This window comes from Scaptodrosophila lebanonensis, unplaced genomic scaffold, assembly GCF_003285725.1.
Source record: "Scaptodrosophila lebanonensis strain 11010-0011.00,11010-0021.00 unplaced genomic scaffold, SlebRS2 tig00001415-arrow-pilon, whole genome shotgun sequence".
NCBI classification, from domain to species: Eukaryota; Metazoa; Arthropoda; class Insecta; order Diptera; family Drosophilidae; genus Scaptodrosophila; species Scaptodrosophila lebanonensis.
In genome coordinates, this window is record NW_022060742.1 from 8,967,809 (window position 1) to 8,995,373 (window position 27,565).

At 38.4% G+C, this 27,565-nt stretch overlaps 3 protein-coding genes across 10 annotated transcripts in view; 1 reads left to right on the top strand and 2 right to left on the bottom strand.

Annotated features, from left to right (window-relative positions):
* LOC115632595 (neuromedin-U receptor 1) overlaps positions 1–10,564 on the bottom strand; it is a 28,242-nt gene extending 17,678 nt beyond the window's left edge. Inside the window, exon 1 of the mRNA XM_030529820.1 lies at positions 10,010–10,564. Coding sequence (XP_030385680.1) covers positions 10,010–10,564 — 555 coding nt within the window. The remainder of the gene's footprint in view (positions 1–10,009) is intronic.
* LOC115632891 (protein furry) overlaps positions 1–24,651 on the top strand; it is an 81,423-nt gene extending 56,772 nt beyond the window's left edge. For 3 of the 8 annotated variants that reach the window (XM_030530175.1, XM_030530178.1, XM_030530181.1), the window contains 15 exons: positions 14,211–14,330; positions 14,411–14,544; positions 16,016–16,114; positions 16,195–16,329; positions 16,393–16,564; positions 16,628–16,733; positions 16,806–17,123; positions 17,237–18,854; positions 19,731–20,237; positions 20,301–20,921; positions 21,224–21,253; positions 22,400–23,359; positions 23,423–23,668; positions 23,793–24,156; positions 24,209–24,651. In XM_030530175.1, coding sequence (XP_030386035.1) covers positions 14,211–14,330; positions 14,411–14,544; positions 16,016–16,114; positions 16,195–16,329; positions 16,393–16,564; positions 16,628–16,733; positions 16,806–17,123; positions 17,237–18,854; positions 19,731–20,237; positions 20,301–20,921; positions 21,224–21,253; positions 22,400–23,359; positions 23,423–23,668; positions 23,793–24,156; positions 24,209–24,393 — 5,615 coding nt within the window. In that variant the 3' untranslated portion in view covers positions 24,394–24,651. Of the gene's footprint in view, positions 1–14,210; positions 14,331–14,410; positions 14,545–16,015; positions 16,115–16,194; positions 16,330–16,392; positions 16,565–16,627; positions 16,734–16,805; positions 17,124–17,236; positions 18,855–19,730; positions 20,238–20,300; positions 20,922–21,223; positions 21,254–22,201; positions 22,250–22,399; positions 23,360–23,422; positions 23,669–23,792; positions 24,157–24,208 lie in introns of all 8 variants that reach the window. The other 5 variants (XM_030530177.1, XM_030530179.1, XM_030530182.1 and 2 more) reach the window with 3 other exon arrangements.
* A 235-nt stretch (positions 24,652–24,886) lies between these two features.
* Positions 24,887–27,350, bottom strand: LOC115632282 (peptidyl-prolyl cis-trans isomerase D-like). Its single transcript, XM_030529371.1, has 4 exons — positions 27,000–27,350; positions 26,692–26,936; positions 26,314–26,634; positions 24,887–26,223 (listed from the first exon to the last, which is right to left on the bottom strand). Exons 1-4 carry the CDS (start codon positions 27,094–27,096, stop codon positions 25,720–25,722), a joined length of 1,167 nt encoding a protein of 388 aa, XP_030385231.1. The 5' UTR covers positions 27,097–27,350; the 3' UTR covers positions 24,887–25,719.
* Between the last annotated feature and the right edge of the window lie 215 nt (positions 27,351–27,565).

The following is a 27,565-nucleotide window of genomic DNA, read 5'->3' on the forward strand; positions in this document are numbered from 1 at the left end:
CATGGAATAATGATTAAGGCAAAGACGAAAAATCCGGCATGGGGAATTAAAAAAATATCAAGGTTCCGAACAGCAATGCTGTAGTTCTAATACCATTACTTCGTAGTTCAAAGACTAACGTAATTTATTCGGGGTTGATTAGAAATAATTTATGGTGGATTAACCTTAAATTGTAGCCTCACTGTACCACTTCCGGCTGCCACTGTGCAGCACACATTATACTAAGCTTTTTCAGTGTGTCCTGCAGGTCGCGTACCACATTTTATGTTCATTTTCTGTGGCAAACTCAAATGCTACGTACGCTTATATATGGGGACATTAGGGTGTTTACATATTTGCATGAATTATAGTACATTTTGTTTATTTTCCTTTAATGTTTGATAAGTTTGATTATTCTGATTTTTCCCTTCAAAGTGTTTTCCAACAACAAAACCCGGATTTATATAAAATAACATCCCAATTAACATAATGAATCATTGATGCTTATCGAAATTTAGGTAATACAAAATTGTGGTCAAGAGCTTTTTACGCTACTCATAATGTTCGAGGAAACTTAAGTTAAGTCAAAACACTGAGATTATCTCTTCTATATGAACTCATTTTTAATAAGTTCGTTTATTTTTTCTGTATAGGGGTTTGTCACGTTTTTTTTTTTTTGTTTCCATTTTTGTTTGTTGTATTAGTTCGTAATAATTGTAATAAATTCAATATTATGTTTATGATTCGACCTTTTCACAAGATTATTTTTATACCCTGTACCCAAAGGGTACACAAGTATATTAGTTTTGTGCGAGTGTATATGTAATACACAGAAGGAGGCGTGGCAGACCCCACAAAGTATATATATTCTTGATCAGCATGACAAGCCGAGTCGATATAGCCATGTCCGTCTGTCTGTCTGTCCGTCTGTCTGTATGAACGCAAGGATCTCAGAAAGTATAAGAGCTAGAATAACTAAACTTGGAGAATCTAGATCTCTTGAGCACGAGAAAGGACGAGTTTGTTGAGCGTTCTCGACTTTAGCATTCCTTTCTTGTTTTTATTACCAATATTGTGAGTTTTATTTTTAAAGTTTTTTAGAGCCTACCTAACTTAATAAAAGTGTTTAAAAAGCTGAACTTGATTTGCGCCCATTCTGCACATGCACATGCATGTATGTATGTGGCAGCCATTAAAAAAAATTCTAAGCGGGTTATGTATTTTTATATTTGTTGCTCCTTTTGTGCATTTTTTTTTTGTACCACTATTTTCATATTTTAACTTGTTTCTTCCACTCTACTCTCCATTCTGGTTGTGTGCGTTTTTTTCTTAGAATTTTTTCTATCCTCATGCAAATGTTGTTTATTTTCATTATTGTCAGAGTTTTTTTGCTTTTCGCATTTTTTCTTCGCTTCAATATGTTTCTCGGTCATGGTTGTATGTATAGTACATGGTCTTGAAATATGAATGACAAGTATGCATAGGAATTTTACTTTAAGTTTAAACAGTTTTGAAAATATTGGCAGGATTTAATGTCGACTTTTACCCCAACACGTACACATCAATAAAACGATATGTAAATTTAATCACGAAGCACACATCGGTGGGTAAACAGCAACTAGGGAAGCGTAGTTAATACGACTAACAAGTTGGGTTTCCATCTAGCTCCTAATTAGAACCATGTTAATTAGAAACTTTGAGAATAGAAATGCAATGTGTTTGAGCAATTTTGTTGGGATTAAAGAAACGGCGTCCTTCAATTAAAGGTCCTTTCCTGCGGAACCAATAAATAAACTCAATGCAATTTAAGAAAAATAATGAGGCAATCGCCTTCGGGTCAAAAAATGCTGGCGCGCTCAAAATCAACAAGCAGCAGTAAAGATAATGTATTTTAAATACTGTGTTGTTGTAGTTGTTTTTTTTTTTTATTCCTTTGTGCACATTAACATAATAATTTGCCAGTAAGGCAGCTACTTAAACGTTGCAGCCGACCGGCCAGCGGCTGTGGAAATATTTAGCTGTTGTTGCTGTTGTTGTTGTTCTCACACTCTTCATAAATTATGTTAATATTTAAAAAGGTGCAGGAAAATAAAAACACAAACGAAAATGTGTGTCTGTTTTTCCGAATGTGCAAAAAATTTAATTTCCGCTAAAGCTGCTCAAAAATGGATAAATGAGTTAAAGTTGTCCACATAACTAAAGCTCATAACTGCAGGCAAACATTTTAATCTGTATCCAAAAGCAAATGCTTGTGCATGCATGTGCATGTGTAGATGCGAGCAGAATATTCATATGGATACATTATGTGTGTGTGTGTAGGAATGTTTACAGTTTGACATTTGATATGCTTGCGTTTCCGTTTGTCAAAGCTCTAATAAAGTCATTTATTAGTTGCCCTTGTGGCGAACTGGATAAAAGCGATATTGAATATGAAGTTAACTGTAGCTGTTACTCTGTTATAAGTTTAGAGTCGCACTCGCGTTCATACCTTATTTATATTTATACATATGTGACCAGAGTCCTTAGAGAACGTAAGCTCTTGCAAACACTGAGAGCTGCAGACCAAAAATTGTGGCAAAGAAATGTGGGCAAAACTTTTGAAAACATCAAATACAATCAGAGGAAGAATTGGGAAGAAACGTCACTAAAGATTTAAGAGAAGTTTGCAGTTGCTGTTTCATGAAATAAATAGTAAAATAACCTACAAGTACTATACTATAGTAAGCAGGCTTTCAATTTAGTAAAATCAACCATTGACAGAAGGATTGATTAAGGGGACCGATTATACAATTTTTTTAATATGATAAAAAATGTAACCATTATAAATATTAATCAATAATTCGAAATGCCATATAAGTATTGTGCAAAATATAAATCTATTTTCTCCGTACATAGGTTAAAATTGTTATTAAAATCCACACAAGATATTCGGGTAGATATGACATGCTTTCTCCAATCGCATTGCTTACAAATCGAATCTTCAGTTATGGCGACTCATTCATATCGTTAGAGTGTATTTGAAATGACCACAATATTCGAAAGCAAGCACTTAGCTGGATTTGGTTTCGTTTGGTGCTGTCAATGTCAGCTTTGGCAGTATATCCTGGCGCATAAATTGGAATTTTCGTTGTTGGCAACTTGCTAAGCGTTTCCGCTTATCGCATATGGTTCACAATGTCAACCATTGCCATCAAACTTATCTATTTAGCAGATGTCGTTAAAAATAAATTAAGTGGCCAGCACATAGTATGTATTTTTAATTTTGCGCCCTTTTAACAACCTAACAAGTGCAAATACGTTTTGGGAGAACCTTAAGTTGCCACGTGCTAGCTTTTTATGGACAAAATCCATCAATTGTGACTATCATAAAAGCCAAGTCTGAACGAGAACTTAAACGCACTGCCAGCAGGCAGCTGGCATGGATACTAAATTTATTTACTTTCCATTTATTTTTATTATTTTTTATGGGGATTTTCGCTCCATCTGAATGCTCCTCAATGCCCTCAAGGTTTCGCAGTTCATTTGTGGCACATTAAAGTTGTTTTTTTTTTTTGCGTCTTGTGGGTCAACAAGTAATAGCTCGTAAACTCAGAATCAACTCTAGTTATTGTTGTTGACTACATGGTTGCGTTGGGTTGCGTTTGGTTGGTTTGGGTTGTGTTTGGGAAAAGAGCCTTGTGGCCATTGTAATTTAAGTTATTCGGAACTTTACGTATTTCTGCAGCAAAATATTGTTTAAAACTCACAAGAATTATATTTTATTTTGCAAATAAATAGACCTTTTCTTCGTACTTTCTAATTCGACTTATTAACAGCTGCAAGGAAAAGCATTAAACTTGACCACCTTTCAAGCGCCAACGGGTAAACCGCTTTGTTTTTCTCGTCCTTTACACAGAAACTCAACAGTATTTGCATTTGCTGGATCTTGTGATGTGCCTTCCTCTCGTTTGTCATCTCGTCCTGCTGCTGAGCAACAGCTTCTGTCTGCAAATTTAAACATCCCGCCACTGTTTGCTTTATTTTGATTGGTATATTACTCATAATTACATTGTGAGGAAATTGGCTGACATTGTTGGGGCGTACAGTTGCTCTCAACATGTCTGTCTGCTTCGCACAGTTGCTAGGGGATATGAAGTCTCAGCTACGAATGCTGCTAGAATTTGCGTAATTTTTAATCATGTGAGCATGGCTTTTCATTTTGAAATGAAATGAGCATATGGGTATCCATCATTTAAAAAATTGTATTTTATTGAGGTCTGTGACCTTGTTTTTCCCCATTCCTAATTTCGTCGCCATGGCTTCAATCAATTGTTAAGAAAGACAAAAAAATTTTGTATATTTACCTATACAAGTATTGTTGATGGCTTTCAAAAAGAGAAGCCATTGGCCCATTTTTCAAAAGTAATGCCAGAATCATTGATAGCACTGATTTCAATCATTTAATGTTATTCCTATCCTAGTGTTATATCCTATCTATTAGTCATAGCTTCAAAATGTACTGCATTTCCACATTATGTGGTCTTTGGGAATAGAGCAGATTAACCTCTTTTATGAAGGAGAGCAGCTCTGTCATCTGATTACATGAAATATTATAAAATATGTGGGTATATGATGACGTGTGATAATATGTTCTTAGATATTCTTTAATTTCGCTTGTGTATGACCTCAGTTTTTATTTTTTATGTACACTTGAAAAACTTCATAAAAATGTTTTTTTATTGATCTTTTAGTTGCTAAGCAAATCCTGTCTCTATCAAAAGGCATTTCAGGGATCAATTCTCCGTGAAATTTAATTCGTTTTGAAATCAGAGTTTTTAATTTCTTTCCTTCTTCGGCCTAAAGTGAAGTATGAATTCTGCTGAATTCGGAATGTCCATCTCAGACGCACACTTCAAAACTCAAAAATTTCAAAGAAATTTCGCAGCTCTCAATTAAAAGGACATTGCTTTAATGTTCTGATTATTATTGCGTTTTGAAAAGATTCCAAATTTCTTTATGTCAATCAAATCACTGGTCTAGTGATCAAATGGAATTGCTTCGATGGCCGTATTTAAAAAAATTATTTTTTTCTTTAATTGAAAATGCTTTGCATATGTCGCATAATTGTGTGCAACAGAAGCTTCCCACTCGGAGCTAAAAATGTTTCATTCTGAATTTCTCCTGCCTCCGTAACGTTGTTTGTTTATTTTGAGCCAACCACAACTAAGTACTAAGCTACAAATATAAATGATTTGTGTATTTCAATATACGTGTATATGTGAAACAAAAGAGAGTAAATAAAGAGGAAGAAACTTGTGCACATCTTGGAGTAATGGTTTTTACAATTTATGGCTTTTTTTTTTTGCAAATGTTCGGTCGTTCCTATATTGTTAACCACAAAACGCGCAACACATTGTTACGTCAATAGCTTGGGGCTACCACGTGGCCCCAAACTCGAGGAACTTGCGCCCATCTATCTGCAAAGTGACAAGTTTTCTTTTTCCTCCTTTTGAGAGCATATAATTTCTTTCAACAAAGTAGCTTTGGCCATGGCTGTTGTTGGTGTAATTGTCGCCTGGTAACGAAAGCAGCAACAATATGACTCACATCAGTCATGCAGCCGCCTTTGTTGCCGTTGATTGATTTCCCATATTTCTGAATGCAAACATACACAAATCAGCAGCAACAGCAGCGTCAACGTCAACGTCACCGGCACCGGCACCGGCAACAGTAGCAGTGGCATAATATAAGGGGCATCAGTATTATATTTCTGTAGGAGTAGGCGATGCCACGCCTCGTTGCACGCATACAATTTTAATTTACACAATTTTGTTAATGGCGTAAAACTCGCAGGCCTATCAGCACGAAGACATTCAACATTTCTTGTTGCTGATTTATTTTATTTTTTTTTCAAAATTTGCTTGTGCGTTTCAAAATTGTTTGTGTTGTGCGTCGGCACATAAAGAAATTAGCATTAAGTTTCAGACCAGAAATTTGAGATTTATCAGGCGCGAATCGAAATTGTCACTCACCATTGGCAGTGTCAACATAACGATAGATGTCGGCGACACACCCAATTACGTACACAGCGGCTGTTTGTGTGTGTGTCCTATGTCCTGTGTGCATCCTTCGTTTTGTTTGTTTTGCGGTCGACTGCCCGCCCAAGAAAACAAGTATTTATTTTCTACGTATTACGTTATTTCTGCGGACTTGTTGCCAGAGACATGAAAGTCAAGTTAAGTCAAGTTTTCCATGACGGCCATGGCGCTGCGTTTTGTGCTCATTTTTTTCCCACTTCCACTTTTGGCAATCTTTGTTGTTGATGTTATTATTTTGGTCGTTAATTTGTTACTTGCTTCCTATTAAGAAATTGACAATTTGTGCTTAACTCCTCACTGACAGGGCATTGTTTTTGCCGCTCTCAGTGTGAGTTTAATTAATTTCCTCAATATTTTGTTGGTATGTCTTGGGGTTTGTTTAACAAGGGTTAACAATTGTTGGCCTTCTTGTGGCGTTCTATTTTGTTGCAATTTACATTATCTTGTTGTTAATTACATTTAAATCAGAAGTTTGTGCTCTGGTCAAAGGACAAAGCCAAAAAAGGCAACGTGTTATGCATTTGAAAAGGCTTTTAGATTGTCATGTCAAATAATGAATGACGAAGGTACATATTGGATAAGATTTTTCCTTTCTCTGTCTGGTGGAATATTTCAAAATCAATCTTCAGTTTACTTTATGAGATTTGTATGGTGTCTGAGGACTATTCCATATAGCTGCTATAGGAACAATCGCTTGATATGTTATAAATCTAGAGTGGAATTCAAGTCCTGCTACTCGTTATGCGGCTTAGGATCCTGCAACCGAATTGGCTCAAAAGTATCTCATTGTCAATTATATTTTTACAGAAATTTGCACAAATGTTTGCACCATCTGCTGTGTTTCCGCTTCCGCTGAATTCGCAAATAGCGGCCATTTGAACGATTGGTGCGATAAACTTTAGTCAATATGTTGGGCTTTAACATTCTGGCCGTTACAAAATTCAATTGCTTGTGTAGACTTAGTCGCAAGCAACATCCTTTGCATTGTTTTGCTTATACATTTTAACGCAGTAATGGACCATTAAAACATTTATTGCCTTTTAAGATTACATTAAACTTGAAAGACTTTGTCTGCAATTGAATATTGTTACTCAATTTTGTTCTTAGACTTCTCTTCTTCTTATTCGGCTTATTTAAAACTTTAATACTGTTGCTTTTTCAAACGAAAATACAAACATTTTTGCTGTTTGTACAAAGAAACCCTAATAAATTATTTTCATAAAATTGTGTTATCAAAGAAAAGAATTTCATATTTAACCACGAAATGCATATTTTGAATCAATTATTATTACTTTATTTTTTTGTAAGGGATAAATGGCATTTGTTATTACTTTACAAAATAGGAATGAAAATTGAATGAAAAATCAAATATTTATTTCACAGGAGCTGTTAAAATTCGCAAACATTTGCCAATATATGTTTGCATTCTATATGTGCAATGTTTGATTGAAGCCAATCAAAATATAGCAAGTTACATATAACTTACATATATTTGTTTACTCCTAGCATTGACCAGCTACTATGCGATGTAGAAAATTAGATAAAAACAGTGCTTCAAATAGATTACGCTGCCTAATCTGTCAATCTGCTTAAGTTGTCAGACAAACAACTGCTTTGCGTTTGTAGTGAGTTGTAATTCAAGAAATGTTATATTTTCTCTACATTTTCTCTATTTATTTTTATTGATATTCATTTTAAAGTTTTCCACAATTTTTATGTATTTGGTTTGCTCATTACTCAAAACTAATTCCAAAAGCGTGGCTGCAAACTGGAAACTTTAAAAAGACCCCAACTGCTTTTGACGTCCCGTTGCACCTGTTTTTATATAACATAAGGATTCAGTTGCGTGACTTTTCCAAAGCATTTCCCTTTACAAATTTTACAAATAGGAGCGGTCTAATGCGGCTATTTATAAGTTTCTTAGAAGTCTTATTGCCAAGCATTTTATTGGTTGTCATCGCATTTTAAGAGGCTTTCAGCTTTTAATTTATTGTGAACACACAACGCTGTCGCGATTGTTAAATCTTTTTACATAAAAATTGCCTTCTGGGTGCAATTGGTTGTGCTAGAATTTATTTGCTATTTTGCGCTTTTTAATTCTTTGTTTTCCAGTACACCTACGCGGAATATTTTGACCGAAAAAAGAACGCAAAAATTATCAATGACACTTAAAAAAAGGCAAAACCAAATTCCAAATGTGGATGAACAATTCCGGGAACTTTTTCGGGTTGCTCTCTGCGATACGCAGTTTCTATGTATAGATTTTTGTTGTTGTTGTTGTTTTTAAATGTTTCATCCTTTCTTTTCATGCATGCTGGTCCTTACATACACATACTGGTATGCCGATGTATTTCTACTTGTATGTATTTGTTGTTGATGGCAGACCTCAGTGCGTCCGGTTATGGGCACGTGTATGGGGTTTTTTGTTTCTATGTGTTTCTATTTGTTGTTGAAATGTATGCCTGACTGCTGATGGATCGTCAATGTTGGCGTGGAATCAAACGGAACCACATGCAAATATGTGATATGAATCAGAAAGTTATTTTGCGCAGCCAAATGGCACATTTGCTTTTTCCACTAAGATGCGAAAAGTAAACGAAAATGTTTTGTTGTTTCTCTAACTGGAAAAGAGTGAATACCAATTCAATGGCAAAAAAAAGTTTGGTAAAACAGCATCGCAACTATCGGCCGAAAGGAAAGAGATAACGTACTACTCGTATTTCAATAAAATGAAAGTTTGTATACGCCTATATTGAAGTGTTAACAGATAGACATACTGAAGGTATGACGCTCCCATTCAATTCGGCACGTTTGGCTTACTTGCCGGTTAAGTTTTCTTTTCATGTCATTTCAAAAATGTTGCGTGCGAAATATTATCTAAAATTTTGCCTCAAACGCATGGAGCTTTAAATACTTACAAAGGTTTGCGAATTTTGTGAAATATTTGTGTAGCCATGTAGTAGTCGTTTATTAATTGATTCACTCCACAAGTTTCTTCTTAATTCCTAACCCCAATTGCATATTAATTTTTGAGTTGAATTTCGATGCTTTTTAATTTGTTAAATCTATACTTGACATGCATAGTGATATTATTTTTGTCAATGATGAATGAGTAATTTAATCCTCCCCAATCACAATTCTTTGTATATAAGTAGGTACTTTCGTGTATATATATGTAATCCAATACAGACCACAGGAGGATTAAAAACCAACAACTCAAAGCTAATGTTTATAGCGCAAATGTGCTCTTAAGAATTGCAATTTAATGAAGAAACAATTATAGTTTGTTGAATAACGTTTCTCATTTTTCTCGGCATTTTGTAGTCCAATTTTTGTATAGGAAATTGACAATCCAGAAAACATTAAAATTCATTCTTCTGGTAATTAGCTAAATGAGAGAAGTGTTGCATGTGTTTCTAATAAATTTAAGAAATAAACCTTATAGTATTTAGTAAACTCTAACAAACCTAATTCTACTTCATTCGAGGTAAAAGGTGTACCCAGCTGTTATTATGCTTTTAAGCACTATAATTATTTATTAGCATACCATCTTTGTATTGCAGACCTAATTGCATTAACAATAGAACACAAATTATTTCGCTTTCCTTTACCGAACAAGTCAGATGTCAGACAAATGAGGCTGTCGCATGGCAAAAATAAAACAAAAAAGCATATCATAATTTTATTATCCAAGAACGAGTCCCACTTGATGGGACAATTTTCGTTCTTCGGCCGGCTATGTCCGAATTCATCTCCTTAAATAGGACCGGCTTAGGCTTTCTATATGTACAAATACACATTGCAAAGGTATATGTAGTAAGTGTGTTAAATGTTTCAGAAAATCTTCAATTTAGCTGCCAGCATAAATATTTCGGCTACAGTTTATTACGCATACGCCGCATTGTCAGCAAACATCAAAGAAAACGCGAACTCATATTCATACCCATACTCACCTTATATTCGGCATTCATATCGCATATAGTTGCATTCAGTTTGGGCATGTAGACAGGTTCCGCTATCAGCATGTAAGGCAGACAATGCAAACATCCGACCAAAGTCAGGCAAAATAGCACGATTTTGGCTCGACGCACAGTGCACATGGTTTGCCGCTTCAGGGGATACATAACTGCTATGAATCGTTCGACTGTGAAGGCAACCACAAACCACACCGAACAGAAGCTGGCCAAATAGCTGGAGAAGGTGAAGAATTGACAGAAGTAGTTCATGTTATAGATGTTCACATTGAGGAAGTTCAGCCATTGGGCGAAGAGACCGGTGAGGAAGCATGTGTCGCTAACAGCCAGAGCGGCCAGATAAAAACTTGAGGATAGCTTGCGCAGCTTTGTCTTGAAGAAGACAAAGACCGAGAGTATGTTGCCGATGCTGCCGGTACAGCAGAGTATGGGCACATAATACTGATGCACAATATCCCCAATAAGGAAGGCAATGCGCAACATTTCCTCATCCTCGCCGGCCGCATCATCAATATCGGGTGGCAGGGCGCCCATAATGCTTGAGGTGTCGTTTCCATTAGGTGTATGATGGCTGCTCGAATTCTGTAGAATTGTATGAATTGACTGGGAGGTTGAAGCCAATGTTGTTGATGTCGCTGTTGATGATATGTTGTTTTGCGTAAAATTGATGCTGGAATTATTAGTTGCCATTGCCGATGCGGTGGTTGTTATTGTTGTTGCTGTTGTCAATATTTCGGTGATTTGTTCATAGTTGGCCTGCAGCCTCTCAGTTGCTGTGCCTATAAGTCCCTCCATAATGGTCTCTGTCACGCCCTTGCTTGTAATTGCGTCCTTGGTTGTAGATATATAAAAGCCAATTCTGTATCCACACCTTTAATATATATATGTACACATAAGTCTATTTGTATTATGACCACTCGAGCGTATATTTGCAGTCAAGCCAACTTTTAATTCAACACTTTAATGGACGCAAATACATTCTACAAAATTGTCAGTGGTCGACAGTTGTTTGCAGTTCACTTCAAACAAAACTTGAAGTGCATTTTCACCTGTCAGTGCCAAAAATGTCGCCACTACATCAACGCAATCAAACTAATTAATTGCGCTCCTCCATTAACACCACACAATAGTATAACAAAATGTAAACAAATGTAAAAGTTTGCAAATTTTCGTTTCTTGACCAACAGTTTTGCAAGATTTAATGTCAACTCTGCTAATGCTTTTCATCTGGCTTGGACGCACTTTAAGATCAACTTGCCCAACTTTTCGAGGCAGCTGCTGGCGGATCTCACTTAATAGATTGATACAATTATTATTTTTATTGCCATAGAAAGAGGACAGCAAAGTTTACAATGTCTGTTTCAAGAGCGAAAGTTTGTTATTTATTATTTGGTTGCTTCTTAATTTAGGTCTTAAAACAGACTGGCCTAAGAAATATAGGGAGCACCCCGTATAAAAGATTTGGAAAAGGGAATCAATTTATCGATAACTGGCAGATGATTCTTTCTATAACTAATCGCTTCAAACTAACACCTTCACAAGAGAAATTTTAAATAAGCCATTAACAAATGTTGTACTATAAGAATATAAATTCTTTAGGTGTTTATTTTGTCGCAATTAGGGAAATCATCTACAAATGAGAGAAGAGCTTGAGCGAAAAAGTACACTACTGAATTCATAGTAGTGTACTTTTTCGCTCAAGCCTTTCTCGCAGTTCTTAGGAATGCCGAACCAATTAGTCTTACAATGTGCGATAATGTTCAATATATCTATGTAACTATTAGTGCTAATCTCAACTTTCGACCCCAGAGATTAACGGTTTAGTTATTTAAGAAAAAAATCAATTATCTCGTTCCAAAACTGATAGACTTCAGCTAAAAATTTAGATTTTAGCATCTACGTTTGAGAGAAAACCTACAGATGCGAGTTTTGCCTTCGTCTTAGGCTTTAAGGAAGAGTTAATAATTATATTTGATTAGGTCGTCTGCTCTGTTGCACTGCCTTTAGAGATCGGGGGAAAAGGGTCAACCTTTTTAACCTTTGATTTGTAATTTTATAACATTCTTTGAAATATGAAATCAGAAAAACAACTTGATTTAGTAATATTATTTGTATAAACATTCTTAGGTATTTTAAGAATTTGGGTCATTGTTGAGGTTGTTGTCAAACCTGACGATATTGTATATATAAGCGAATTGCTCAGCCAATTGCTGAGTATTTTAATAACAGAAGGCTGATGAAATGATAGCCAAAATCTAAACATTTAACAACTCTTTCCTTTGATTACGTTTCATATTCAGCACAGGTCTTTCTTTATTTTAAAAAATCTTAATTAAATCCATATTAATCGCAGGAAAGCGTCTTCTATATTCGCTCACTTAAAGTTTATATAAAAAATAATTTTAAACTAAGTATTTAATCATTTTTAAAATTGTTAGAGCTTCAATTGAAACAGAAGTGTAATTATAAATAGTTTATATGTATGAGTAAGTAGATCGCAAGTTTGAAATGAATTTAAATTCTGTTTGTTACATTTAACCAAATAAATTTTTTTTTTAATGCCCCAATGTGTGCCAGCTGAATGAATATAAAGATACAAATATATTTATAGAAATACGTTTCACAAAAGGAATGTCGTTGTCTGTCATTCTCTTATATCCTTGGGGGTTATGTCTGCATGACGCGCAGTCAGTGGTGGTTTTCTGCGTTCAATGGATATAAATAAATAAACTTGACCTCTGCTACTGATTGAAGAAAACTGCAAGAGGGAGTTAGGAATCAAGTAGGATAAAGGCTTAAAAGGCAGAATTGAAAAATTAGCGCGTTCTCTCTTTTTAGAATTAAATTCTAATAGCATCGGTTTTTAAACCCATCTTAAAAATTATCCTGATTATTTTTCATGTGTGTTCACAAATTCCTAAAAAACAGTTTCTTTGAGAAATATTCTTAATATGAATAATGCAAATATTAAGAATAAAATGAATGCCGAAAACCAAGTTGACGGACTTGCAAAAGCTTGCAATTTCTTTTGAGAAAATATATTTTTGCAAAACTTTAGAATAGTTGGGAGAAAAACTGCACAAGCACAATGAACCCATTTTTTCACATAACTGCAAAGTTCATTAATATTGAAAGAAAGAGCCACAAAATATGTTAAGTTTTGGTGAAAGTTTTAATTTGTTTTCTGTTTAATTTTGATGATTTTTTTTACGCGGGTTGAATTTAAAAAAAAAATAGTTATGACGAGATTGCTGAAAAATTATGTTACTTTTATTTTTGATTCGATTATTTTTAACTTCAATTAAACAAATGTAGTCGTAGCTGATCTTGAAAAATGTATTTTGTTTATTGTTGTAATAATGACAAGCAAGCACTTAACATGTATGCATATATTATACGAGTATGCATAAATAATCATCCGGATTGCACTTGGGGACAAGTATTACCGTCGCAGAACGAACGCGCGCGCTTTTACACAAAAGGAGCTCCACAGATATTCAGAGTCAGGAGGTTTACTTTTGGCTCAACTGGCTCGGCCGGCAAAACGCGGGTAACTAAGTCACGATAATAGCCATGTCGGTCCTTTAAATGTGTCGCAACATCGCCGTGCCTGGAAAATGGCGCCAATGTTAAAGCTTTTTAAGCAAAATGGCGCACGCGCTCCTTTTACTGTTGTATTGTTTTTTTTTTTTTTTTGAGCAGGAGAGAAGTTGTCCAAAATTCATTCATAAAAGCAACAGCTGATTTCAAATGTAAACAAATGGTAGTTTTTGGTTAATCCTCTGACTAGTGCTTACCCACAGTATGAAATGAGTTTATTAGACTTCAGAGTCGATATTAATTGTGCAAATTAGTACGTGCAGTACTGCATTCATTATTAACCTTATTTTTATTGCTGCTGTTTATGGTAAACAAAAGCGGACTGGAAGGCACACATTTGCCGGTCAAAGCTTTTTCCTTGCGTCGCGGCGAAGCTGCTGTCAGTCGATGTCAAGCTCTTCCAGAGCTGAGTAATCAAAATGCAAGCAGACGCAACAACGACATCAACGACAGCGACCGCTCCTAATACTTTAAACGCCTGCGGTTTGTTGTTAGAGGGAACTCACTTAATTCATAGAACTGCACTTTCCTTCACACCCACACAGAATTTTCATTTGCTATCGTCCTTCTTTTATTCCAGAGGATGACAAAGTTGGCACCCTGGATGTATTGCTTAGTAGCGCCTATTGCCGTTCGCAGCGCTATCTATCGAAGCAGCTGGCGCAGCTGCGGCCGGAGCTCACCATGTCTATATTCTCAGGTAAGTACTAAGTCCACAAGACTTTGATGAAGCACCAATCAGTATTTGCAATTTATTGCATTCTTCCCTCCTTCCCGCAGAAATAACGCATCGCTTTCAGAGCGCACGTGAGGATGTGCGCGCACTGTTGTTGCAATGTTTATTACCGTGGTTGCAAAATATGGAGCTGGTGGCCACCAGTGTGCCGCCGGCGACTCCCTTGTCCTACATTATGGTAAGTGTTGCATACTTATGAGCGCTACTTACACACAAAGGGCTTGATGGGCTTGACTTGAATAAAAATTGCATTGCAATGCATTTTATTTGACCACTTTAGTATTTTTTGAAATAAGTTTTTTGTTTAAAAGCTCTTATGTGTTTATGTGTTTCTGTTATTATGTGTTTCTTAAGATGTACAAGTAGAACAACTTTATTTCCGCAAAATGTTCATACATACATGTATTAGTGAACTATGATGTTTCTGTTGTCGAGTCAAAACAAAAACACAAAACAGTTCCATTATGGTTTCACCGAAAAACTAAAACAAAATTAAAATAAAATCAGCTCAAAACAGTTTCTGGTGAAGCTTATAATATAATTGCTTCCATTGAATTAAACATAAGTAAAAATTCACATTTCTGCGAAAAACTAATTTTCAAACATAGGCAACTTTTGATTTAAATTACAAGTAATTAATAAATTGTACAACTTTTAGTGTTTTTGTTGAATTTTAAAATTGCCACTTTAAAATGGTTCAACATTTAAATTAAACCAAGATAGACTGCTACAGTCGAGTAAGCCCTACAGTAGAAATACCCTTTACCCAAACAAACTTCTGCCGAAGCAGAAGCAAAAAGAAGAAGAGTGAACTTGTACTGTAGTACTAGGGAAAAAATAATAATAAAAACTTTTCTTGGAATTGACCGATTTGAAGGAAATTTAAAACAAATGTAGATATGTAATTATATATTCATTACGTATGCAAAGTTTAATTTACGAGTGCACCTAATTCTGTTTTTACATGGTAGATTGGTTTCAGAAAAAGTCGTGTAAAAAAAAAAGATAAAGATAATATGTTATTTTAAATCGTGCTAAATGGAATAATGTCGTGTAACCATATATACAATTTTTCATTTTCAAACCGTGTTAAATCCAAAACCGTGGAAAAATAGAATTAGGTGTATTTAGCTTTTAAATTGTGGACAACATTGACGAAATTCTCTGCTAGGGAAGGCGGTAAAAATCCGAAAACAAAATAAACTCGTATTGCCTAGGGATTAGAAGAGTCTCCATACCAAGTTTAATCGGGATTGGGTCAGCCGTTTCTGAAATTCAGGAGCTCATCCAGACGGATGGACGGACAAGTCTAGATCGGTCGATTTATCTCGTTATGCTGATTATAGAATATATAAAGCTGATTCCTTCTGCCTATTGCACCATTAAGCACAAACCTAATCATATAAAATGTTTATCCTTCGGAAAGATGGTACTGACTAAGCTGAGTGTTAATTCCGTCCCTTAGTTTTTCATTGTAATTATGAGTGAAACTACTTATTTATAGTGTGCCTATTAATAAATGGAAAGCATATCAATTGCAAATGAATATTAAGAGATGAAACTTTAATTGTACAATTTCCACTGAATTTGTTTTGTTGCTTGTGCACGCACCTCAATGCTTATTGCGTTTCATAACAATATTTTCGCAGTATTTTCCGGACTCGGGAACGCGTGGTCGTCGTGACGGCACCGGTTCAACGGAGGCAACTGAAATGATTTTGAATAATCTGTTCTACATTACCGCAAAGGTATGCGCAGAGACAAAGTATCTTCATGCATTTGACTAAATATATAACGTTCCCTCCCACCCTACTGCGCCCATTTATAGTTTTCTGATGCACATCCGCGTGACATTGAGGAGCTTTGGGGCACATTGTGTCAGTTCTGGCCGAACAATTTGAAGGTCATATTACGCTACTTGGTCATTATGAGCGGCATGGCGCCCACCGAACTCCTGCCATACGTAAGTTATGCCCCTAAATAGACGACAAACTATTTCTAAATTTTCTGCTTACCTTTTTTTTAGGCGAAGCGTGTGGCATTGTATTTGGCACGTAGTTGTCCGGATCGATTGCTCGACGAACTTATGGCTGAGCTACAGACCGTGGAGACACTTAATTGCCTGATAGAGCGCACAGAGACGCCGCCTTTCTATCGCCTCACGAGCATGCGAAAGGCTTCCAGCCACAGTGCCGATGGTAAGTCGACAGGTTGTTTCAATGAACTCGCTTTGCAGATTTATGGTTTTCGTTGCCACACAGGTCAAGCGGGTGCTGGCATCAATGATTCACGTCTGCAGGACTTGGCTGTCGAGAAGGGCACCATTCACACAAAGCGGCACAGTGGCGAGGATCCCATTAAGATTGGGTGAGCACAACAAACGAGCAGCATTTATCTAAATGGGAAATAATTAAACGGAAAAACCAATTTGCATTTTAGCACATGTAAATCGGACAGTGGAATACGCGCCTATACACAAGCGGCTATCACGCCCACTTCAGGGGGCGGCCTTGGCAGTCGCCCACCACGTGGGGCCGATAAAATACGCGCCGCCTCAGGGCCCTCCATTCTGCCGCGTCCCGAAGACATTTTAATCAATGATCCGGATCTGCGACAGGAGGAGAATGTGGAGCTGCGCACAACAGAGGCGCCGGCCAACGCACCCCATCCGCTGCCGATGCCCGAATACGGTGGCTACTTTGCGCCTCTCACAGAATTTTTGCCGGACGTGAGCTTGCCCATTAGTGGATTCCATCGGTAAGGAAAATGAAGACCTATTATGAGAGATTAAATATATACTGTACAATAGTATGAGTACTAGAAAGCGTAGAGAAATTCCCATTACTAACAATTATTTTACTTCCTTTCAGTTGCAATGTGGCCGTCATGCTGCTCACAGACATTGTGGTCGATGGCATACCCGGCATTGATTGGACCCTGCACCTGCCTCTAATGCTGCACATTCTATTTCTCGGTCTGGATCACACGCGCATCATTGTGCGCGAACACTGCAAGCAGCTGTGCGTTAATTTGTTGATTGTGCTCGCCGAGCACAACGATCATCTGACTGTGGCGCGCATTTTGCTGAACAGCGAGACCAGCAAATTGGATCTGGGACTTACGGTGCCCGCCTTGCCCGTAATAGACAACAATTTCACGGAGGTGCATCAGGAATTTGATAGCTATCTGTTGCATATCAATCCACAGACAGCCTATCCACTGCATCACAATCTTTCCAGCTCCACAGTGATTGCGGCGCATGCTTACAATCAACAGCATCTCACCCAGCAACAACAGCAGCAGCAACAACAACAAATGATGCCATTGCACGGCCAGAATCTGCAACAGCCACCGCCACAAACTGGGCCAGCACATAGTCCTTCGGGAGCTGCCACGACCGCAGCCATACAAATAAATCCCAACACCTCCGAGAACTCCGAAGTGCCACTGATTATAGCCGACGAGCATGCGCCTCCACAGCCGGGTCCGACAATGCCCATTGCGCATGTCATTAAGAGTCTGTTGAAGTTCCTAGCCCAGGACACTTGCCAGCCATTGTGGAATTACGAGGACATTACGGCCAAGGTCTGGGCAGTGAAGTCGGCCGAGCAGCTTAGCTGCTTCCTTAAGCACATGGTCAAGGTGTTTGCGGATAGTTATCCGCAGGCGCGCATTGCCGAACGTTGGGCACAGACCGCTCTACAGTTGGGGCTTTCCTGCTCGTCCCGGCACTACGCCGGACGTTGTTTGCAAATCTTTCGCGCCCTCAATGTACCCATAAATTCGCGCATGCTTTCGGATATTCTATCGCGGCTAGTGGAGACAGTGGCTGAGCAGGGCGAAGACATGCAGGGCTATGTAACCGAATTGCTGCTTACCCTAGAGGCAGCAGTGGACAGTTTGGATTCCGATTTCCGACCCCTCGACGTGATGAAAGACATCTTTAAGAGCACCCCCAACTTGAATAACAAAGATGGTGGACCCAATTCCATATTGCCGGGCAAGAAGTCACCATCGGGCATGACGCCACAGTCCTCCAACTATTCGATACCCAGCCACGGGCGCAGCACCAGTTACTCGGTGTCATATTGCGGTCGCAAGGCCAACAACTCTCCATGCGACAAGCAAGTGGAGTTACGCAATCGTGCCACCGGCATGGAGCTGGAACGCAGCGTTGTCTCCAAATTTGGCGGTGCTGTTGGGGCCGGCTCTGCGCTGTCGCGTTCGCGCAGCGCCCAGAGCCTGAAAATGCTGGGCGACACGGCCACACAGGATGACAAGATGACCATTTTGGCTCAGTTGTTCTGGCTGTCGGTATCTCTGCTGGAGAGCGATTACGAACATGAATTTATGCTGGCGTTGCGTTTGTTGACTCGCGTTCTTCACCGTCTGCCGCTGGATCGGCCCGATGCACGCGATAAGGTTGAAAAGCTGCAACAGCAGCTCAAATGGACCGCCTACCCAGGTGTCCATGCGTTGTTATTGAAGGTGGGTTGGGATCCAATATAATTTTAGCAGCTTATTAACTTTTTCTACGTCAAGGAAGCTCTCTTGATATGCTACTTGTTCCTCTATTTATAACGAACCTTCCATGCCAATTGCTGTCTAATATCAATCTTCCAAGTTTTTCGAAAATTTTACTTTATTAGAGCTTCACATCGTCTTAATTCTACCTCAAGGAAGCCCTCTTGATATGCTACTTGTTCCTCTATTTATAACGAACCTTCCATGCCAATTGCTGTCTAATATCAATCTTCCAAGTTTTTCGAAAATTTTACTTTATTAGAGCTTTGCATCGTCTTAATTCTTGATATCCTCATTGTTTCTCTATTTATAACGAACCAACCTCTGATATCTGATCTTAATTTCTTCCAAGTTTTGCGAAAACATTACTTTATTTGGGCTTCGAAGCGTCTCAATTTTTTCAAACGTTTGGAAATCAAGTTTAATTTTTGTTTCTTGTAAATTTTTAATCTTTATTTAACATCCGTTCTAGGTTGGACAATTATTAAATTTTATTATAACTTTGATATTTCTTAATCATGCTTCTATCATGATGGTTGATTCGGTTGAGACTGTTGTGCGTCTAATGACCGGCTAGGGTATAAGACAATTTTGTTTGATCTACCCTAAGGTGCAAGATTATTTCTTCTCATCACTATCTGAACTAACTGATAATGCCATCTGAATATCTAAGTAAATTGCAGTTAAGTCTTTCAAAAACGCAAAAAGAAACCTTATCCTTTATCCATAACATTCGAGTTAAGAGGTTGTTCTTCAAATTAGATTATTAGAATTTTTTTTTTTTTTTTTTGCTTATGTAAGATTTTAACAATAATATATTTATATACATTTCTTTTATAGGGCTGTACTCACAGTGCCACCTATGAACCCACCATCACGCTGTTGGCCCAATTCGCACCTCTACTCAGTCTGCCCGTCTGCGATCCCACCCAGAGCTGCGCGTTTCCCATGAACGTCATTGCGCTGCTGCCCTACATGCTGCTCCATTACGAGGATGCCAATGAAATTTGTATACGCAGTGCGGAAAATATTGCACAAGTATCGACTGAACTGGGGGCCAAGCTGGAGAATCTGGGCACGGTAATGACGCTATATAGCCGGAAGACCTTCTGCAAGGAGTCTTTCCAGTGGACCAAGTGTGTGGTGAAGTATTTGCACGACACCTACGCTCATATGGGGCTGCATATGTTGGCCTTTCTAATAGAGGTGCTGGAGAAGGGGCCGCAACAGGTGCAGGTCCCTGTTCTGAATGTAATCCATTGCATGCTGCATTATGTAGACTTGTCGGCTCCGCAGGCGCAGACCATAAATGCCGATCTATTGCGCGCTATTGGCAAATATCTAGATGTGAGTACGTGCAGATAATCAAATAGGACTCTTTTAACTTCCGTTTTCTCTCTCATGTTGTAGACTGTCAACTGGAAGGACTCGCTCAAGATACTGAAGCTGATTGTAACGCGCAGCTCTTCGTTGCAAGTAGTGCCTCCTAGTGATGGCAGCAGCGCCGGCTTATCGTTCTCTTTCTATGGCGCATATCCGGACTCGGATATGTTCTGTAAAAAGGAACTGGCCGGTCGCACCATGGAGTTCACCTTCGATGTATCGCAAACACCGCTCATTGGTCGTCGCATTCTGCTGAAGACAGAGGACCCTGCCTCTGCAGCGCCTACCACTGGCAGTTCATCGCTGAACTCCACACTCACGAATGCCACAACAGTAACGAACGCCACAGTTCTACATGCGATTACGCCGGCCCAACAGGCCAGTGGTCAGCTGCAGCAGCGCAGTCACAGCAATGTGGCCGCCATTGCCGCCTCCGCCGCCCAGCAGCAACAGCCACCACATGGGGGTGGCAACAGCGTTGTGGGCACTCCCAATTCGCCACGTCGCAGCGCCAGCCTCTCCCCGGCGGACACCGTGCCGCTGAGCGGCTGGAAGCGTCCGTGGATGTCTCAGTGCCGTGTTCGCGAGTGTCTCGTCAACCTGTTGACCACCTGTGGTCAGAAAGTCGGTCTCCCCAAATCGCCTTCGGTAAGTTCGCGTCAGTGCTCTGCTGCGCTTGTAAATAGCAAGAAGTGCATGCCATTTGATGACCATTTAGCCATCTCCAATTCTCAATCCTCTTGTAATATGGCCGGGCTCATGCATACAAATTATTTTTATTCTTCTTCTTTTACTTTCATGTAACCAAAAAACAAAAAAAAACCAAAACAATTTCTCAATCCAAACCAAACCAAATCAAAACAAAAACCAAAAACAACCTCAAACAAATCCAAACTACCAAAACTAACACGCCATTCATCATTAACAATCAACTTTTAACCATGTCGTAGGACGATTTCATAAACTCAATTTGCTCAAAGGTAAAGAACACGTTCCTAATTTCCACACTGGAGTGTGGGACAGCTTTTGTGAAAATTATTTCGTTCGCCTTTGTTACTTTTCTGCATGTTTTTGTGTTGTCCTTTGTAGGCGCTTTAATAAATCACATTCAGAACTGGAGACGGGAAGGGTATATGTTAGCGATATTTCCACATTACGCTCACATTTCTAAGAAGAACCAGCTAACTAGGAAATAGGGAACCATCCTAAGCAAGCTTGAAAACTTTCAAAAAGATCTTCTGTGTTGTTTGTAATAGTTTGTAATAAGTTTTTATATTAACTTATTACGGAGAGAAATCAGGAGGCAATCAGGATGATTTCTGTTTTGAAATTTCATTTTTACAAAATGAATCAATTATCGAATATTATTTCAGTTTCATCGGCTTATTTAATGTTATTGAAATGCTAATGATTATCCATACCAAGTTCAACTAATTGTATTTTATATAAAAGACTAATAAATATTAGTGCTAGCAAATTTACGGTCAGACAGACAGATAATCTGGGTTGGGTTTATTTTGTAGGGTTTATTTTGTATGCATGTCGTGAAATGTGCTTTCAAGATATATTTGTTATAGTTAATAACTTTTCAATCATTATAAATTGTTGCTTTTCATTGAAATTTTATCAAGTTTTTATAGATTAAAAACTTTAATAATATCAATTTAAGCTTTGAATAGAGCAAGCAATTTTTATATACTTGTATTTGGATTCTTGAAGAATACTTCATTCAGATCACAACTTCCTTAAAGTATATTTTTTATTTCCATCCTTTAACTAAAGCGCCATATATGTATTTTATATATCTATTTAATATATTTTTGTATTAACACACTCACACATCCGCACCAAAAATTCTATTGTTTTTGCATGCTGCATGTTTTGTTACATACTGTACTTTTACGTTAACTTCTTCAAAAACATATCAGTCGTTGAGCACGTCACTACTAACAGGATCGATTGCGACCAGACAAAGCGTAAGCTTTTACAGATATGTTTTTAATCAGTGTATATATATATAATGCAATCTGTGTATACAAGTATTTCTATTAAACTGAATGTTGAAATGACTCCATTATTGGCCAATACTTCAGCTTATGCGCTTATTATTTTAATAATATCCACAGGTTATCTTCAGTCAATCGTCGGACCTCATGGAACGCCAGTCCTCAGCAGCATCCTCAACGGAGGAGACTTCTGGCCCGCAAGGCGATCTCAGCAGCGGTTCGCGTCGCGATGATGGTCAGCCCGATTTCACTGTCTTTAAAGATTTCGATTTTCTCGAATACGAGGACAGCATTGCCGGCGAGTCGACGGATAATTTCAATTGGGGAGTGCGTCGTCATCAGCTATTCGATGGCGATGAGGAACGTCTGACTTGTGGCAGCGCCATTGGTGGCTCCATCAAGGGCGGCTTCTCATCGGCATTGGAGGACAGTTTTAGCGACAAGACACCCATTTTGAGCAAACGTAAACGCCAAACGGCAGACGATTCATCCGACGAGGAGGCCGAGTCTGAATCTCCCATTGATGAGGATCACAGACAGGCCTTCATGAAGTCGAGCTTTAGTGCTGTGCCGCCAAGTTCGTTGAGTCTGCGTGAGCGACGTCGTCGCAATTCGGTCTCACGTAGTGACACCAGCGGTTCCAGTGCCGGAGACTTGGGCGACATCACGCCCTGCAATGCCTCACCCCATCTGCCTGGCATCATACGATTTGGTGCGGCAATACGCGATGAGGCCGAAGAGAATTGGCGTCGTCAGCTGCAGGCCATGCTGGTGAACCAGCCCTCGGCACACACGTCGGAGCTGCTTTTGCAGTTGTATCGTCTTATCAAGGAGCTCACATTCAAGACCATCAGCATCTCGAAAGAGGCCAAGAAGTTCTTCACAGGCATTGGCTCTCAGCTGGGAAATCGCATATCACTATTCACCGATTTGTTGAGCTCTCGTGCGGATCCGCCGCGCGTCTGGTGCAGCGAGCTTCAGGCCACGACTCCAAAATTGTTCGAAACGCTGCGCTTTAATGTGCTGGAAGTCCAGGAGCACTTGGAAACGTTTTTCGATCGAAAGGATCAGGTCTTAGAGGTAGATAGTAACATGTTCATTTTATCATATAACCTCAAGGAAAACTTTTATTTTGCATTACAGTGCTTGGACGCTGTGAAGACGTCGTGCAAGTTATCGCTGTTTAATGAGTCGGATGTAGCCGCCTCAGGTTTAGAGATGCCCAGCTGCTCCAGCATTGCTTATATGCCCTTCGATCCCGCATCGACTGAGGTGGTGTTGGACTTGGGACGGTCCTTGTATAAGCTCATGTTTCAGCTACTCTTGCTTATCGAATCCAATCATAAAATATCTTCGAATGTTGTGAATCATTTTCGTATTAATGAAGACGTAAGTACACAAGTGTTTTGTTTAGGGAAATGTTTTAAGGAATTGAACAAACATTCGTGATAGTTATACTCTCTCTCTCAGTTAAGCTCACCACAACATACTATATTTTTTTTGTGATTCGCAGATGCATGACATATCTGATCTCTATGCCCTGGTGCGCGATGCTTTGGTGCGTTGTACCAGCGAGGCTGATCTCGATTGCCTGGAGTCGTCGACCTCAACGGAGGGCGAGCACACGCCCACACCCTCGCCCGGCCTGCCCATGACCCAGGAAGAGTTCGAGTCTGCACTGAACGAGCACATTGATCAACAGCGCTGGCCGAGTGCCATTTCCCATGTGCGTCAATATAAGCGCATTACCACTCTGAATGCAGCCGATCAAAACCTGACTATCTTCAGCTATAGTAATTTGGATAGTCGCTTGAAGTTCGATGAGATGTCGATCATATTGAATGCCTATGCTCATAGCATTATGAAGGATCGCACTGGTATGTAATTTTTTAACATTTATTTGAATCAAATCAATGCCATATTTTAAAGCAGAGGCCTTTATTGTATCGAAATCGGATTCGGAACTATTTGAGGTGTATGCTATTCTATCCGAGAATTTGTATCATGTCTCCAGTGCGCTTACCAACATGGAAATCGACATGAAAAGCTATTCGGCCAGTGCAGCCTCAGGGAACTTGCATCGCAGCGAACAGGACATTGTGACAAATCTTTAAATATATACATATGAGAAACATATATAACTAATACTACACTAGACGCGAGGGGCGTACTTTAGTCTCTAAGCACTTTTTATAGCCACTTTAGATAGATGCATGAAGCATTGTAGGCCCTAAAATTCAGATCAAGGCTATTTGTATTATTGTGTACGAACAAATATGTTTTATGAATAATTTAATTACACATTAAATGTTTTATCTTAGTGCACAATTAGTTAATATCTAATTATGTATTTTGAAATTGATGCAAATTTATTGATTATCCAGCTGTGTTTATATTTATTTCGCTTTAACGAAGTACTTTTATTTTCTAAGCCACGACAACTGAAATGTATGGAGAAACTGCTATAAGTACTATATCAAATTTTATATATTGTAAAATAAAATTATAAATCAAATAACTAAATATGTGGGTGTCTGAATAAATCTCTTCGTAGTCGTTTGGGTAATATTTTAAATCATCGCAGAAGTGAAAAACAAATCAAATATATTCATAGGTATAACAAAACATTTATTTACAAATAGTACTTCATAGTATCTCATTCAGGTTCACAACAGACTTACTTAACTAGATACACAATTGGAGCAAAGTATATGTATTTATGTATATAGACAACGTATACAGCTATAATTATTTGGTAAAACTCGTTGTTTAATCAGGGTGTCTACTGATTAGCCAAGGTAAAGGTTTTTCTTTAGTTCTTATTAACACAACAACAAAAATATAATAGTTTTTTTTTTTTTTTTTACTTTTCCCATTAGTTCAGCTTTTTTCAGTTTGTGGAAAATAACATGTTTAACATATTTTTGATCCTTTTAGATATAATCTCTTTAGAGGGTCTCTAGATAAAAAATGAATAAATTGAAGTGAATTTTACAACAGTTTTGTTTGATATCTAAATCTAAATAGCACGATTAAGCCAAATTAGTTGAGCTATCTATGTTTTATTACTTGATTGTAACATTTGTACGTGCCGAAACCGATTCGATCATTTTTGTTTATCTTCTAAACAAAGGTTTAGTTTTACAATTCACAAATAGGAATATGGTTTTTTTAAATAGTAAGACTATATTTTTTAGTAAAAAAGCGAATTACGATATTTTTCTGTTCTCCATTTTTATGCATTCCATATATGTATCGACTGCTTGCTGCAAATTGCAAATTTCAATATTGAAAACGATACGACAGCTTCACAAATTCTTATTTCTTTCCCAGCAATATTCGTATTATCCCTTATTCGACATATAGTATGAAAAAGAATCCCAAAATACCTGGCGGCTTCACTTTTGATTTCCAGTAGACACCGTGTTGGTTTGTAAAACTTAATTGAACAGATTTTTCAGTGCGTTTCGTTGTTTCTTGTTGTACGCAGCCAACAGCTGCTTGGCGCTGTTCAGTTCATTGAGAATCTGTTTGTTATCTGGTAGCAGTTTATAGGCCCGTTTCAAGTCGGTGATGGCATCTTCGTAGTTACGCAAAGCAATTTGAGCTTGTCCGCGTCTATATAGGGCTTTGCTACAGTTTGGATCTAACCGTATAGCTTCAGTGGTATTGTATCTTGCACTAAGGTAGTTGCTCAGTTTTAAGTCGACGGCTGCCAAATTGATGTGGTTAATTACCGAGAAGGCATCCAATTTCCTCAAGTCTGCATCACCAGTGGTTTCTTTGACGTGATCCAACTGCTGCCAGTCGAAATGTTTGCGTAATGCCAAATAGTAGCGATTAGCTTTCTTATATTTGGCACAGGCCTCAAAATATTTTCCCGCTTGAAAGTAATAGTTTCCTGCTTGTCGCAGCCCGTTGAGCAAGGCAACAGCCGAGTCTATCTGTGATAAAAATAAAAGTCTACAGTCTATTCTACAGCTAATAAACAAAAGCGATATTCCACTTTTATTAGCAGGCTTTGTTAGACTTACTGTAGGCCTATCAAATTTGCCCGGCCAATCCTGTGGATAGGGCGGTAGTTTATCTGGCGTCGCATCACAGCAATTAATGCACCAATCGTCGCCTGGCGCCAATTCTCCACAATTTAAAATGACTATATCAGCCGTGGGTTCACCCTCATCGTTGCAGTGCTGTTCCATTTCGGCTACAATTCCCAGACCGCGCAACACTCGACCCACAACGACATTGATGCCATTAAGATTTTCGCAGCTGGCAGCAGTGATGAAAAACTGCGAGTTGTTTGTATTCTCTTTGCCATAATTCACCATACTGACCACACCCTCGTCCTTGTGCTGTGTGGAATTAAAAATTTTACATTCCAATTTACAATTTTAACTGCCACTACGTACCGTCAAGTCAAAGTTCTCATCCTCAAACACGGGTCCATAAATGCTGTCGCCGCTGGTGCCGTCGTTGTTCACCACATCGCCACCTTGCACCACATACACACGCTTTACCTTGTGGAAGCGAGTTCCTTTGTAGTGCAGCGGCTTCCCAAGCTTGCCAGTTCCGCATTCACCGGTACAGAGAGCGCGAAAATTTTCCGCCGTCTTCGGTACCACATCCTTGCGCAGTTCAATTATCATGCGTCCCGCTGTTCCATAATTACATTGATTTAGACATTTTTATGTTGAATTTAGCTTAGATTTTTGCTTACCTGGCTCTTCACCAATGCTAATATCGAAGTAAACAATTGGATTTGTTGCATTTTCGGGCTGAAGCAATTTTGTTGTTGTATCCATTTTGCTTACCATCCACTAACAATCCACATGCACTGAGCTTCTTTGGGATGCTTCACTGGTCAATAAAGACGTTTGCGATTGTCACTCGACACTTTCGTCGGCACAAATGTAGTTATGAGTATTTAATGGTCATTAAATGTTTATAATTAGGTGCAAATTTGACAAGTTTTTGAGCGAATTGTGCGTATTTTGGTTTCGGTCTGCAGTTTTTGAGACAGCAAAGTCCAGCTGTGCGCTCGGAGCTGCCAACTAGCGCGGATTGCGTTTTGTAGCAGCTAGCATTTGAAAGGGGCTGATATACGAAGTATTTGAATTTGAAGATGTTGGTTATGATTTTAATTATGTATTTGACCTAATTTGATTTCAATATTTAGTAAGTCAGTTTATTCTATGTGACATGTTTTCGTATTTATACGCGAATCATGTGTTTTTTTTTTTAAATCTTTATAAGTGTCCCAATAGTGTATCAAGTTATTGCTTC

Coding starts and splice junctions, on each gene's coding strand:
- LOC115632282 (XM_030529371.1), bottom strand. CDS start 27,096: ATGGTAAGCAAAATGGATACAACAACAAAATTGCTTCAGCCCGAAAAT. Junction 26,937..26,999: donor TAGCATTGGTGAAGAGCCAG/GTAAGCAAAAAT, acceptor ATTATGGAACAG/CGGGACGCATGATAATTGAA. Junction 26,224..26,313: donor GCAAATTTGATAGGCCTACA/GTAAGTCTAACA, acceptor TTTTTATCACAG/ATAGACTCGGCTGTTGCCTT.